Source organism: Suncus etruscus, chromosome 19 (assembly GCF_024139225.1).
Source record: "Suncus etruscus isolate mSunEtr1 chromosome 19, mSunEtr1.pri.cur, whole genome shotgun sequence".
NCBI lineage: Eukaryota > Metazoa > Chordata > Mammalia > Eulipotyphla > Soricidae > Suncus > Suncus etruscus.
The window spans coordinates 778,286-790,973 of NC_064866.1; the positions used below are offsets into that span (position 1 = coordinate 778,286).

The 12,688-nt window shown below is 42.3% G+C and overlaps 1 protein-coding gene across 2 annotated transcripts in view; it reads right to left on the bottom strand.

The window, feature by feature from the left end:
• ARNT (aryl hydrocarbon receptor nuclear translocator) overlaps positions 1–12,688 on the bottom strand; it is an 89,866-nt gene that overhangs the window by 38,156 nt on the left and 39,022 nt on the right. For both annotated transcript variants that reach the window (XM_049765911.1, XM_049765910.1), the window contains exons 4-6: positions 9,027–9,071; positions 5,902–5,946; positions 326–539 (exon numbers count right to left, since the gene is read on the bottom strand). In XM_049765911.1, the coding sequence (XP_049621868.1) occupies positions 326–539; positions 5,902–5,946; positions 9,027–9,071 (304 nt within the window). The remainder of the gene's footprint in view (positions 1–325; positions 540–5,901; positions 5,947–9,026; positions 9,072–12,688) is intronic.

Sequence of the window (12,688 nt, forward strand, 5' to 3'; positions counted from 1 at the left end):
CATTAAAGTACATGTAAACTTTCTGAATATACATATATACACATATGCATGTGCCTATATGCTTTTAAAAACACATACAACTACATTATAAATGATCTCCAAGAGTTTTTATCTACTTCTCACTGTTGTAATGGTAGTAATGTCATGGCCAGAAATCAAAATTCACTTTCCTATGGCCTGAGTTTTTCCATAAGAGCTGAGATCTACAGACTCAGTTCTGCTGTCTCCAAAATAATGCCCTATTCAGAATTATGGTCATCTACGCCCAAAAGATCACAATATTCAATAGATTCCAGAATGTCTCAGAGCTGTACATGCCAGAGACCTGGTCGGTGAGGAAAGATGGCTTATAGGTGCCATCCGTGGACGTGTTGCCAGTTCCCCGCAAGGACTTCATGTGAGAAACTGCCATACGTAAGATGGTCAGCTTGTCTGGTTTTCGAGCCAGGGCACTGCAGGTGGGTACCATGTCTGACAGTTCTGTGATGTAGGCTGTCATCTTATTCCGTCGCCGCCGTTCAATCTCACTATGATTTTCCCTGCATAGAAAAAAGAGAAGCCCATCCAGGTGGTCACATCTGGCTGTCTAGGAGTACGAGTAAGATGGATGCCAAGTGAGCTGCTGGAAGAACTGCATTACCAAGACTCAAGTCTCAGAAATTAGAGCAAGGCTACCAACCTCATGCAGAGCAAGCACGAAGTAGAAATTAAAAAGGCAGTGTGAGAACAAGATGATTCCTGAAATTCCATCTAGGCCCTGGAAACTACAATACAAGTAGGAGGCACAGGTCCAACTCCTGGGACACATGGTCACCCAAGTACTGGCAGGGAAAAAAACCCCAAGCATCAAGACTAGCCCCTCAGATATAGCCCAACTAACATTCTCTCTCTCCTCCCCTCTCCCTCTCCCTCTCCTCTCTCTTCCCCTCTCTCTCCCCTCTTTCTCTTTTTTTTTTCTCTCTCTCCCTCTCTCTCTACCCCCCTTCTCTCCCCCCCTCCCTCTCCCTCTCATATACACACACAGAGAGATAGATGGCTTAGTACAAAGGCCTACTGGCAAGCTCCATGCTAAAAGTTCAAACCCTGATGTCACCAACCCACCCACATGCACCAAAATTATCCCCAGAGCTCCACTGCGTGGGATCCCTGGCTCAAAAGGGCCCAGATAACTCACTTAAAAAACACTGAAGATGGGCCCGGAGAGATAGCACAGAAGTGTCTGCCTTGCAAGCAGCCGATCCAGGACCAAAGGTGGTTGGTTCGAATCCCGGTGTCCCATATGGTCCCCCGTGTCTGCCAGGAGCTATTTCTGAGCAGACAGCCAGGAGTAACCCCTGAGCACCGCCAGGTGAGGCTCAAAAACCAAACCAAACCAAACAAAAAAACCACTGAAGATGAGCGTGGAGCAAGAAGTCGAAGTCACCCACTAGAGTGACCCCCTACAACTGCGAGTTTGAGGTGTGAAACAACTTTAGTCACTGAAGTTACAAGGGAACAAATAATTAGCCTGGCTGACTCCTATTTACTGATTCCATTTTTAAAGGGTGAAAATAAAATGAATGTGTATTCTATGATAAATTGTCCAGCAGTTGATGCAAGAACTGAGAGCACAGATTTCCTTAGCATTGTACACTGTCTGTTCTTAAGTTTCTTTTTATTTGAGGCACTAGAAAGGCAGAAATGGAAGATTTGGGAGTTTCATTTGTTTTACCAATGTACAAAGTTAGCACCTTTTCTATCTGTCTGTGGTGCCAATCCACCAATCCCTTGGGGGTGATCAGTTTGGAACAAAGTGAATCAGACCCCTCCAATAAAAATCCCTCCCTCCAAAATCAAGACTAAATGGCATCACGCTTAAAGATAATGATCCAGGGACCAGGAGACAGTACCGAGGTTAGCATATCTAACAACCACCTAAACCTAGATTCGATTCCTGGTACATGTCCCCCACGCACTGCGAGGTGCAGCCTAGAAGCCACCATCACCCCGGAGAGCAGTTCTGGAGGCACCTGCCATGACCTGGGCAACTCCAGCACCCCACGGCCCGAGCAGCTTTGCCTCCTTGGACCCTTGCACTGAAATTCCAGCCCAGCTGTGCAAAAGTCACAGGGGCACCAGGCCCTCTGAACGCCACTGGGGAGACTCCCCAACAAAACAGTGATAACAATAAAACTCCAGTAGCTTCTCGATTTTCGAAAAGTCCGATGGTTCCAAGTACCCACCACTGGGACGTTTCAAGGAGAGGCTAAACAACTCGCTACACATACTTCTGTTTCTACTGGAGCTGTTTTATCTTTTTAATTTTCCTTGCATATCACTTAAGGATTCTATCTGCGCAAAAGTTTTCTGTCAAAACAAAAAGAAAATTAAGGGGCTGGAAAGACAGCACAGCAGTAGGGCGTTTGTTTGCCTTGCACGTGGTTGACCCTGTAAGGCTTTACCGCTTGCGCCGCCACTCCGGCCCCATGCCGGCAGCAATTTCTAATCGCACAGCCAGGAGTAACCCAAGTGCCACCAGGTGTGGCCCAAAAACCAGCCCCCAAAAAGAAAAGAAAAAAAATTAAAATGACAATCAAACACATCTCTTTTGTGAGAAAAGTTAAGAAATTAGTGAGAGGGGCCAGAGAGACAGCATGGAGGTAAGGTGTTTGCCTTGCATGCAGAAGGTCATTGGTTCAAATCCCGGCATCCCATGTGGTACCCTGTGCCTGCCAGGATCGATTTCTGAGCGTGGAGCCAGGAGTAAACCCTGAGCACTGCCGGGTGTGACCCAAAAACGAAAAAAGAAAGGAAAGAAAGGAAAGGAAGGAAGGAAAGGAAGGAAGGAAGGAAGGAAGGAAGGAAGGAAGGAAGGAAGGAAGGAAGGAAGGAAGGAAGGAAGGAAGGAAGGAAGGAAGGAATTAGTGAGAGGGGCCAGTGAGGTGATGCAAGGGATAAAGCATCTGCCTTGCTCGTGCTAGCTTAGGACAGACTGTGAGACTGTGGTTTGATCCCCCCGTATCCCATATGGTCCCCCAAGCCAGGAGCGATTTCTGAGCGCAGAGCCCTGAGCGTCACCAGGTGTGGCTCAAAAAACAAACAAACAAACAAAAGAAATTAGTAGAGCAGGAGAGATATGACAGCAGGTAACGTGCTTGCCAAGCTGGTTCTATCCCTAGCATCCAGATGGCCTAAGCCAGGGGTCTCAAACTCGCGGCCTACGGGCCACAAACAGCACTCCATACAACATTTTGTGGCCCTGCCCTAGAGGAATCTTTTTTTGTTTTGTTTTGTTTTAGTTGTTTGGGTCACACCCCCCAGTGTTCAAGGCTTACATACTACTGACTTTGCACTCAAGGATCACCCCGACTTTGCCTCTTGCGGCCCCCAGGTAAATTGAGTTTGAGACCCCTGGCCCTGCCAGGAATAATCCCTGAGTACAACCTTGTGTATCAAGCAAAAACATTAGCGAGGCCAGAGCTTTAGTACAGTGGGCATGGCACTTGCCTCAAATGCAGCAGACCCATGCTTGCAGCCCAGCACCACCTGTATCCCTGGAACACTTCCAGGACTGATTACTGAGTGCAGAACCAGAAGCCCTTGAGCACTGCCAAGTGTGGCCCAAAATTAAGAAGGAAAAAAAAAGAAAAAGCTTAAGAAGTTAGTAAGTCCTAGCCACCCCAGTTGGGAGTAAGTCCTAAGCACAGCCAGATGTGGCTCATACAGTCATCTCCCCATTACCCCCCTCCCCAAATAATGTCATCAGTATAGGCTAGACTAGATAAGATACTTGCCTCATACACAATGGACCCAAGTTTGATTCCTGCTCCTATGTAAGACCTGCTAGAGGGATCCCTAAGCATAGACCCAAGAAGTTAAGTGCTGAGCACAGTGTATTTATTGACTTAAAACAAATAAATAATAAATGTTTTAGTAAATTAAAAGGAGTTATTAAGAACTTTTCCAAGCTTTGAAAAAGTCAAAGAGTATGAGACATGAGGTTAAATAGCAGTAAAACAGCTTGTGGCTCAGCTGAAAAATAAAAAGACAGAGGTGGTGTCATATTTCAAAAGTAATTTTTGTGGGGGGAGCGGGGAGGGGAATAATGTGGTCATCCCAAATTAAATCCAAAAGAAAACAAAAACACTGGGGCATAACAGTTCTTACTCAGTATTTCTACATTACTAACAAGTATCATGTCATAACAAAAGCTGAAGCAAATCAGCATAGTTAGCAGAAAGTTCCTGCCAGCCCATAAAAACTTACGCCACTGAACACACACATATGGCCCTGGATGATGACAGTTTTGGGGGTCTTTTTTATTTCCGCTTCTGGGTCACACCCAAGGGGTTACTCTTAGTTCTGCACTCAGGAATCACACCTAGCATTAGTCAGGGAACCATATGGGATGCTGGGAATTGAATTCAGGTTAGCTGTAGGCAAGGCAGGTGCCCTTCGTACTATACTATCGGTCCGGCTCACTTCTAATGATATAATATTCTTTCAACAAATAATATTATGTTTGTTTCTCCTATTTTCACCAGTCTGCAGGTGCGAAAAGCTGGAAATGATTGCTTTCCAGTCCAGCTTCTTAAACTACGGGCTGTGACCCTATTGAGGTGACTTACCACAACATGAATCGCCAAAAAATGGCAACAGTCAAAAGTTTGTGTATGTGCTAGACCAAAAATTCATTCAAGACTAACTGTGTGTATCCAAGGTGTTCCTGCGAGTGATTGTGACACACAGTGTTGGAAGTCCTGAACTCGAATCTACTGGACAAACGGCACAGGGCTAGCACCACAGGGGATCTGCCATTAGCTACTCTGCTTAAACAAATATATTCCTGGTGCTAAGCAGTGTACTTCTTAGGATCAAATTTCTGACACTAAAGTCCAAGAGGCTTATCAAGGATGTTAAAATAGCATTTCTTAACCAAGGGCCATCTGGTACCCCTAGGATATTCAAGGGAGGGTCACAGGTTAAAACTAAATTGGAGGGTGTCACTTCTTAAGACAGGAGGCCAAGTGGTAGGAGAAGGGGGGTGTGTTTCACAGTTTGCAAACAAGCTTGGAAAAAAATTGAGAAGCAATGCCCTTGCATTGCCAGAATAGTGATGCAGTACATGAATCCAGGACTGGAACAAGAGCACACACTTACAGAAGGGTCTTGGGCTACTAAAGCAGAGAGCAGGGACTACCTGAAAACTAAGAGCACGGATTACTTTTCTGGTAAGAGTGCTTCTGGGTCAGAAATAAGGCTCTCTGGTAAAACAAGGACGTGGTATGTGTGATTTATTATGTATATTGTGATGTGTATGGTATATGTATGAGTATGATATGTGATTTACTAATCTAAATATTTGGTAATAGAATAAAAAAGAAAAATATCTCCCAGCTTAGGCTTCAACTGGCACAATTATATTATCTTTAAAAGCTTTTACTCTAGGGCTGGAGAGATAGCATGGAGGTGGGGCTTTTGCCTTGCATGCAGAAGGATGGTGGTTCGAATCCCGGCATCCCATATGGTCCCCCGAGCCTGCCAGGAGCGATTTCTGAGCCTAGAACCAGGAGTAACCCCTGAGTGCTGCCGGGTGTGACCCCAAAACAAAACAAAACAAAAAAAAATAAAGTTTTCACTCTAAGATTATGTCTTTATAAAGAAGAAAGGAAAAAAATGTAAAAAAAAGAAACCAATAACACCTTTTTTGGGATTCTTTTGTAATGTAATGTCCCTCAAAATACCCACTTTCTGAATTGGATGGGAAAACCAAAATTCCCATTATATATAATCTTCTGAACATTCTTGTTCTCTATTGGCACAAATAAGAAAAATAAAGAGAGGAGAGACGAAAGCAGTGGGACAAAGGGCAGAACAAGCAGCCACATCTGCTCCATCATGCTCCCGACACCATTCTCCTACCTGGCGAGTCTCTCTTTATCCGCAGAGCTCTGCTCATCATCCGACCTAGAAACAGAATTAATGAACTAAGCTAAAATTAAAATATAAAGAAGAGGGGCTGGAGAGATAGCATGGAGGTAAGGCGTTTGCCTTTCATGCAGAAGGTCATCGGTTCGAATCCCAGCGTCCCATATGGTCCCCTGTGCCTGCCAGGAGCAATTTCTGAGCATGGAGCCAGGAATAACCCCTGAGCACTGCCGGGTGTGACCCAAAAACCACAAAAAAAATATATATATATATATAAAGAAGAAAGATGGAAGGACAGAAAGAGCAGAAGATTAGAAAGAGGGGTGAAGAGAGGAGGGGAGAGAAAAGGAAACAGAACAAAACAGATGCAGAGAAGAGTGGGGAGGGGGAAAGGAGAAGGAAAGGGAAGATGAGAGAAGGAGGTGAGGAGAGAGAAATATAAACAGAAAGCCTGACTGTAACTCTACAATGTCATCTCTTAGGAAAAAGGAAAAGTAACTCACACAGGTAACAAGAAAGAAAAGCCAAGGCACATTAGAAATTAACACAATCTGAAAACAATCCTGATAACCAATCTTCAGAGACCAAAGATATACCATTTACATAAGACACCATTCACATATTTCCCAATATTAAAATAACTATTTACATATGCTTTTGTGTAATAAAAAAATCAGAGTAAATCATAATAAAATTCTCAAATAAGTGATTGCAAATACAATTCATATATAAACAAAAATGCCTGCATACTTCAGACAAAATAAATCAGATTTCAATGGAGAAACTACATAAATACAATCAAGAATTAGACTTCTGCCATATCTCCTATCACTGGTTTGATCCCAAAGTAACTCATTTCTATTCAGTCACTTTTTCATAGCTCTGCCTACTGGAACCCCAGATCCCCAACTCTTCTCCAGAGAAGAAGTAACATAAGGTAAAGGAGGTGGAGCTTTGGCAAAATGCTGATGGTGAATGGAGGTGCAAAAACTTTGTACAACAGAAGTATAAATGTTTACACAACTGTAATCAGGTTGACAAAGTACAATTCTTACACACACACACACACACTCACACACAAGCGCGCAAGCATGCACTAAGCCCAAATGGACTACCATAAATGTTTACACAACTGTAATCAGGTTGACAAAGTACAATTCTTACACACACACACACACACACACACACACACACACACACACACACACACACACGCACGCACGCACTAAGCCCAAATGGACTACCATGACATTTCCAAAGATCTTGGTTTGGTGGCAACTGAAGCAACATCAAGATCAGTCTATCAGTAACCAATTCCACTGAAATATAGAAATAAAGAGATTTTTAAATCTCCCCTTACCTAAGCACTAACAAACTGAGAAACTATTAAAAATGACAAGGAATTGGCCACTTGCTGGTGCTCAGGGTAAATTTACTCCTGGCTCTATGCTCAGGGATCACTCCTGGCTATGATCAGAGGACCACATGTGATGCCAAGGATTGAACCTGGGTTGGCCATAAGCAAGGCAAACGCTTTTACGTGCTGTACTATCACTCGAGCCCCCCAAATGACACAAATTTATAAATTTATCATAGGATACAAAGAGACAAAATGACAACAATAATGAACCACATATACATTTATGTATACTGAAGAGACCAGGAACTTTATGATATTAAGAACCTTAAAATTTTGTTTGTCAGGTTACTAAAACTTTTTAACAAGTTATAAATGTTCATTTTTCCAAACAATTGGGAAAATTCATATATTTATAGCTCCTCAAAATCCTCCACTGATTTTCCAAAAAATATATAAATGAATCAGCTTAACGAATCTTGTATCTTACAGCTGTTATCTTAAAGGCTATAATTAAAAATTTAAGGTGCTAAAATGCCGAATACTACTATTCGAGATTCCCCATCTCTTATTTACTCAAATTTCTAGGGTTTTTTTTGGGGGGGCAGGGGTGTGGGGAGGAAGAACCACACCCAGCGATGATCAGAGGACCGTTCTGTATGGTGCAGAAATTACTTTAGGATCTGCCAAGGGTCGACCAAGGCCAGGATTGGCTGGGGTTGCAAGGAAAATCTCTGAACCCCTGTACTATCTCTCCAGCCCCATCCTAATAGCTACAAATGAAATCCATCCATGTATACATAAATCGCACAAATAAAAACTAAAACAATACATGTCACATGTTTTTAAATTTCACTAATAAAATGCTATTTTATTAGCTTAGTAAGATGATTTCCCAGCAACAGAACATCAGGGAGGGCACCTGGTCTGTCTTGCACGTAGCCAACCCAGATCTCTGGCATTTCATATGGTCCCGAGTTTGCCAAGAGTCAACTTCTGAATACAGAGCCAGGAGTAACCCCTGAGCACTGCTGGTTGTGCCTCACCACCACAAAAAAAAAAAAAAAAAAAAAAGTGATTTCCCAAATATCTATGAATAATATCATATTTTAATCTCTTTTTTTTGGGTCACACCCGTTTGATGCTCAGGGGTTACTCCTGGCTAAGTGCTCAGAAATTGCCCCTGGCTTGGGGGACCCTATGGGACTCCTTGGCTAGTGCTTGCAAGGCAGACACCTTACCTCTAGCACCACCTTGCCGGCCCCGTTAATCTTAAAACCTTTCAGTCTTAAAATTTTTCAAGATCAATTCTTAGAGGGAAGGGGACACTCTAGTGGACTGTGTTATGCAAAAACCCTATCATTAACAGTATGATGAACCAACTCCTAGGTGGTACCGGGAGCTGAACCCGGGTCAGGTTAAGTTCCCTAACCACTGTACTCTCTACATTCCCCCTGGTTACTACTTTTAAGAGGAAATCATTAAAAGATTATGCAAACCCCTATTAGTGACAAATGCAACCATAAATCCCTATCAGATCTATCCCTGTGGACATCCTGAAAACACAGTGAGTAAATATCATATAGGAAGCCCTGATTTTTATAATAACTGAAGTCATATTATCTAAAAATAGTAATTCCATGTCATCCTCTTTCAGAATAGGAAAGAGAATGAACAGAAAAATTAACTCACTGGGATAAAATTAAACTCAGAATGCATGAATTGGCCCCCCAATGTAGAATAGAGTCATCTACCACCTTACCTGGCAAACCGTTCTTTATCATTAGACATTTGATCATCATCACACCTAATGGACAAAAGGAGCAGCGTAAGACAGACATACCATGGACATTTCAATTTAAAATAAAAACTAGACACAAAAATACTCAATAGGAAGAGAAATCAGTCAACAAAAGCAAGGAGACAGTCAGAGGTTAGAGGGTAGGCTTGCATGTGGGATCCCTTGGTATGGTCATGGGGATCATTTGAGCATTCCTAGGAATGGCTCCCCAGCACCAACAGGCTACCACCCCCTTTTCCCAGGCCACCAAAAGGAAAAATAAAGTCAATGGCAAAGCATTCCAAATCAACAGAAAGAACAGCATCCTGCAGAACTTTTAAAACCGAGAAGCTTTACTTCTTCTAGAAGTTGGCAACTTAAGGCTATTTGACCATCATGGGTACAGCCCTAGAGACCCCTAAGAACTGCCAGTGTGGCCCAAGTAATCCCCAGCACAGCTAGAGTAGCTCTACAGCCTCAGGCACTGGGTGACTGACCTGGTAGATTGAGAATTGGCAGGAGAGGCCGAGTCTCCTGAGCACTGTTTGGGGGACATTCCACCCCCAAAATATATATAAACACACATGACCAAAAGAATACCAATAACCCCACAACTATCATTTACTAGATTCCTAAAGTCTCATGCATCACCTTACTATCAGATCTTAGAATAGTGCTGACTAGTCCAGTACAGAGCTGGAAAATCCTATGGACACTTCTCAAAAAATTAGGAATTGACGGACCAGAGGGGTAGTAGGCGAACCATAGTAGAGTGCTTTGCCTTATATAATGCCAGTCCAGGTTCACTGACAACATATATGGCCCCTGAGCAACACTAGGAATGATCTGTGAGTATAGAGCAAAGACTAATTCCTAGGCACTACCAGGTGTGGACAATTTGAAAACAAACAACAAACCAGTAACCAAAGAACTGAGCTACCATATGACCTAGCATCTTAGCATTTCCACTTCTGGCATCTACCCCAAAGGATCCAAAGATACCTACAGGGGCTAGAGCAATAGCACAGTAGTTGGGCATTTGCCTATATGCAGCTTACCAGGGATAGACATGGGTTTGATCTCCGGCATTCTATATGGTTCCTGAGCCTGCCAGGAGCGATTTCTGAGTGCAGAGCTAGGTGTGGCGCAAAAACAAAAACAAACAAAAAAGACACCTACAATCTTATGTGAACTGCAGCAGTATTCAAACTTGCCAAAATCTGAAAACAACCCAAGTGTCTAAGATCTTATAACTGAGCAAAGAAACTATGCTCTGTGTGTGTGTGTGTGTGTGTGTGTGTATGTGTGTGTATTCACACACATAACTGAACTGTGTACTACTCAGCCATAGGAAAGGACGAAATCGTATAATCATTGATGGATCTAGAGAATAAAATCAAATAGAGGGGCAGAGGCAAACACAGAATCTCTCTCCTATGTAGGAGCAACAGATGCCCAACAGGCAATAACAATTGAGAACTGATCTCCGCTAGAAAGCTTACCACAAGTGGGGTGGGGAGGGGGAGAGATGACAATGGTGGAGGAAAGCAAGCACTGCTGGAGAAAGTGGAGTGGAATGTTTCACACACAGGAAATGCTACCACTAACAGTATTGTAAACCACAGTGCATGAAACAAAATAAAATAAATTTTTTTCATGAGGTGACTCAGAGATGAAAGCTTGTCAGCATCACACTCCAAAGAGCAACAGTTTGATTCTGGTTATTCTAATTGTGGTAAAAAAGAAATAAATACAGAATCTACCATCTTAATCATTTTAAAGTGCAGCATTCAATAATGCTAACTATACTCACAACATTATTATTATTATCATTATTATTATTATCATTATTATTATTATTATTATTATTATTTTGGTTTTTGGGTCACACCCAGCAGCACTCAGGAGTTCCTCCTGGCTCTGTGCTCAGAAATCGCTCCTGGCAGGCACAGAGGATCATATGGGATGCTGAGACTCGAACCACCGTCTGTTTGAATCAGCTGCATGCAAGGCGAACGCCCTACCACTGTGCTCTCTCTACAGCCTGTAACTGGCATATTTCACTTAGCGTAGTTTTCAAGGTTAATCAATGCAGCAGCAGACGAGAGGATCTTCTCCTTTATCAAAGCAGAAGATTCAACATCTGCGTTGCTTCTACCTCTTGGTGGAAAATAATACAATAAACGAGTATACAATTATCTCTCCAAGAAACTATTGTTAATTGACACGTGTAAGTGGAACTGCTGGATCATTTGATACTTCTACTTATTCATTGCTCAGGAATGCCCACATTGTCTTCCATAGTGGCTGCACCATTTTACCATCCCACTAATCGGCCACAAGAGGTCCAGTTTCGACACAACCTCACAGGTCACCATTTTTGTGTGCATGTGTGCGCGTGTGTGTGTGTGTGTGTGTGTGTGTGTGTGTTTGTGTGTATGTGTCCATCATAATGGATATAAGGTTATCTTTGTAACTTCACTTTGTATTAGGTTATCTTTGTAACTTCAAAGTCTTTTACATTTCAAAAAAATTTGCGGAGGAATTACTAGACATGTACCATGTTCTCCACACTCAAAACATCAAATTCACAATCTTCCCCAGCACACACAGCACATTACTTGGGATAAGCCAAAAGCCAAGACACATAACCACAAGTTTATAAGCTCACAAAAGTAGAAATCATGGAAAATATCTTACTGGATCACAATGCTGTGAAAGTAGAAATTAACCAAAGAAAGAAAGAAAACACTTGGGAGGATAAACAAAATACTACTGAATAACTTATTGGTTGGTTCAAGGAATATTCAGCAACTAATCAGAAGCTAGGAATATAAGGTTTTAACTGTAAACACGACTATTAAAAGAAAAAATGATAAATGTCATTGACTTTACTGAGCATTATAAAAATAATGATAACCAGTTTAAAATAAGAGCATATAACATCAAAATTAAAATAGGAAGAGTATCAGTTTATATATGTTATGATGGACTCTGAAAGGAACAATATAGTTTCAGATTGTTTAAAATTTTGTGATAAGGGCCCGGAGAGATAGCACAGCGGTTTGCCTTGCAAGCAGCCGATCCAGGACCAAAGGTGGTTGGTTCGAATCCCGGTGTCCCATATGGTCCCCCGTGCCTGCCAGGAGCTATTTCTGAGCAGACAGCCAGGAGTAACCCCTGAACACCGCCAGGTGTGACCCAAAAACCAAAAAAAAAAAAAAAAATTTTGTGATAAAATATATATTTTTAAATTCAATTAGTCATAAATATGGACCAGTGGGAGAGCTCATGGCCAGAACTGTGTGGCAAAAAAAATAATTAGTAAGCAAAAATTTAATTTGGGCAATTATATAAAAATTTTGATAGGAGTCTTTCTATGTTTTGTTTTGGGGCTACCCCAGAAATGCTCAGGGTTTACTCCTGGCTCATCACTCAGGAATTACTCCTGGCAGTGCTCAGAGGATTATCTAGGATGCTGGGGATCGAACCTGGATCAGCCACATGCAGGGCTACCACCCTAATCTCTGTACTATCTCTCTGACTCCTCTTTATTATTTTTTGGGGGAAACATATCCTGAGATATTCAGGGGTTACTTCTGGCTCTGTACTAAGGAATTATTCCTGGCAGGCTCAGGGAGTCC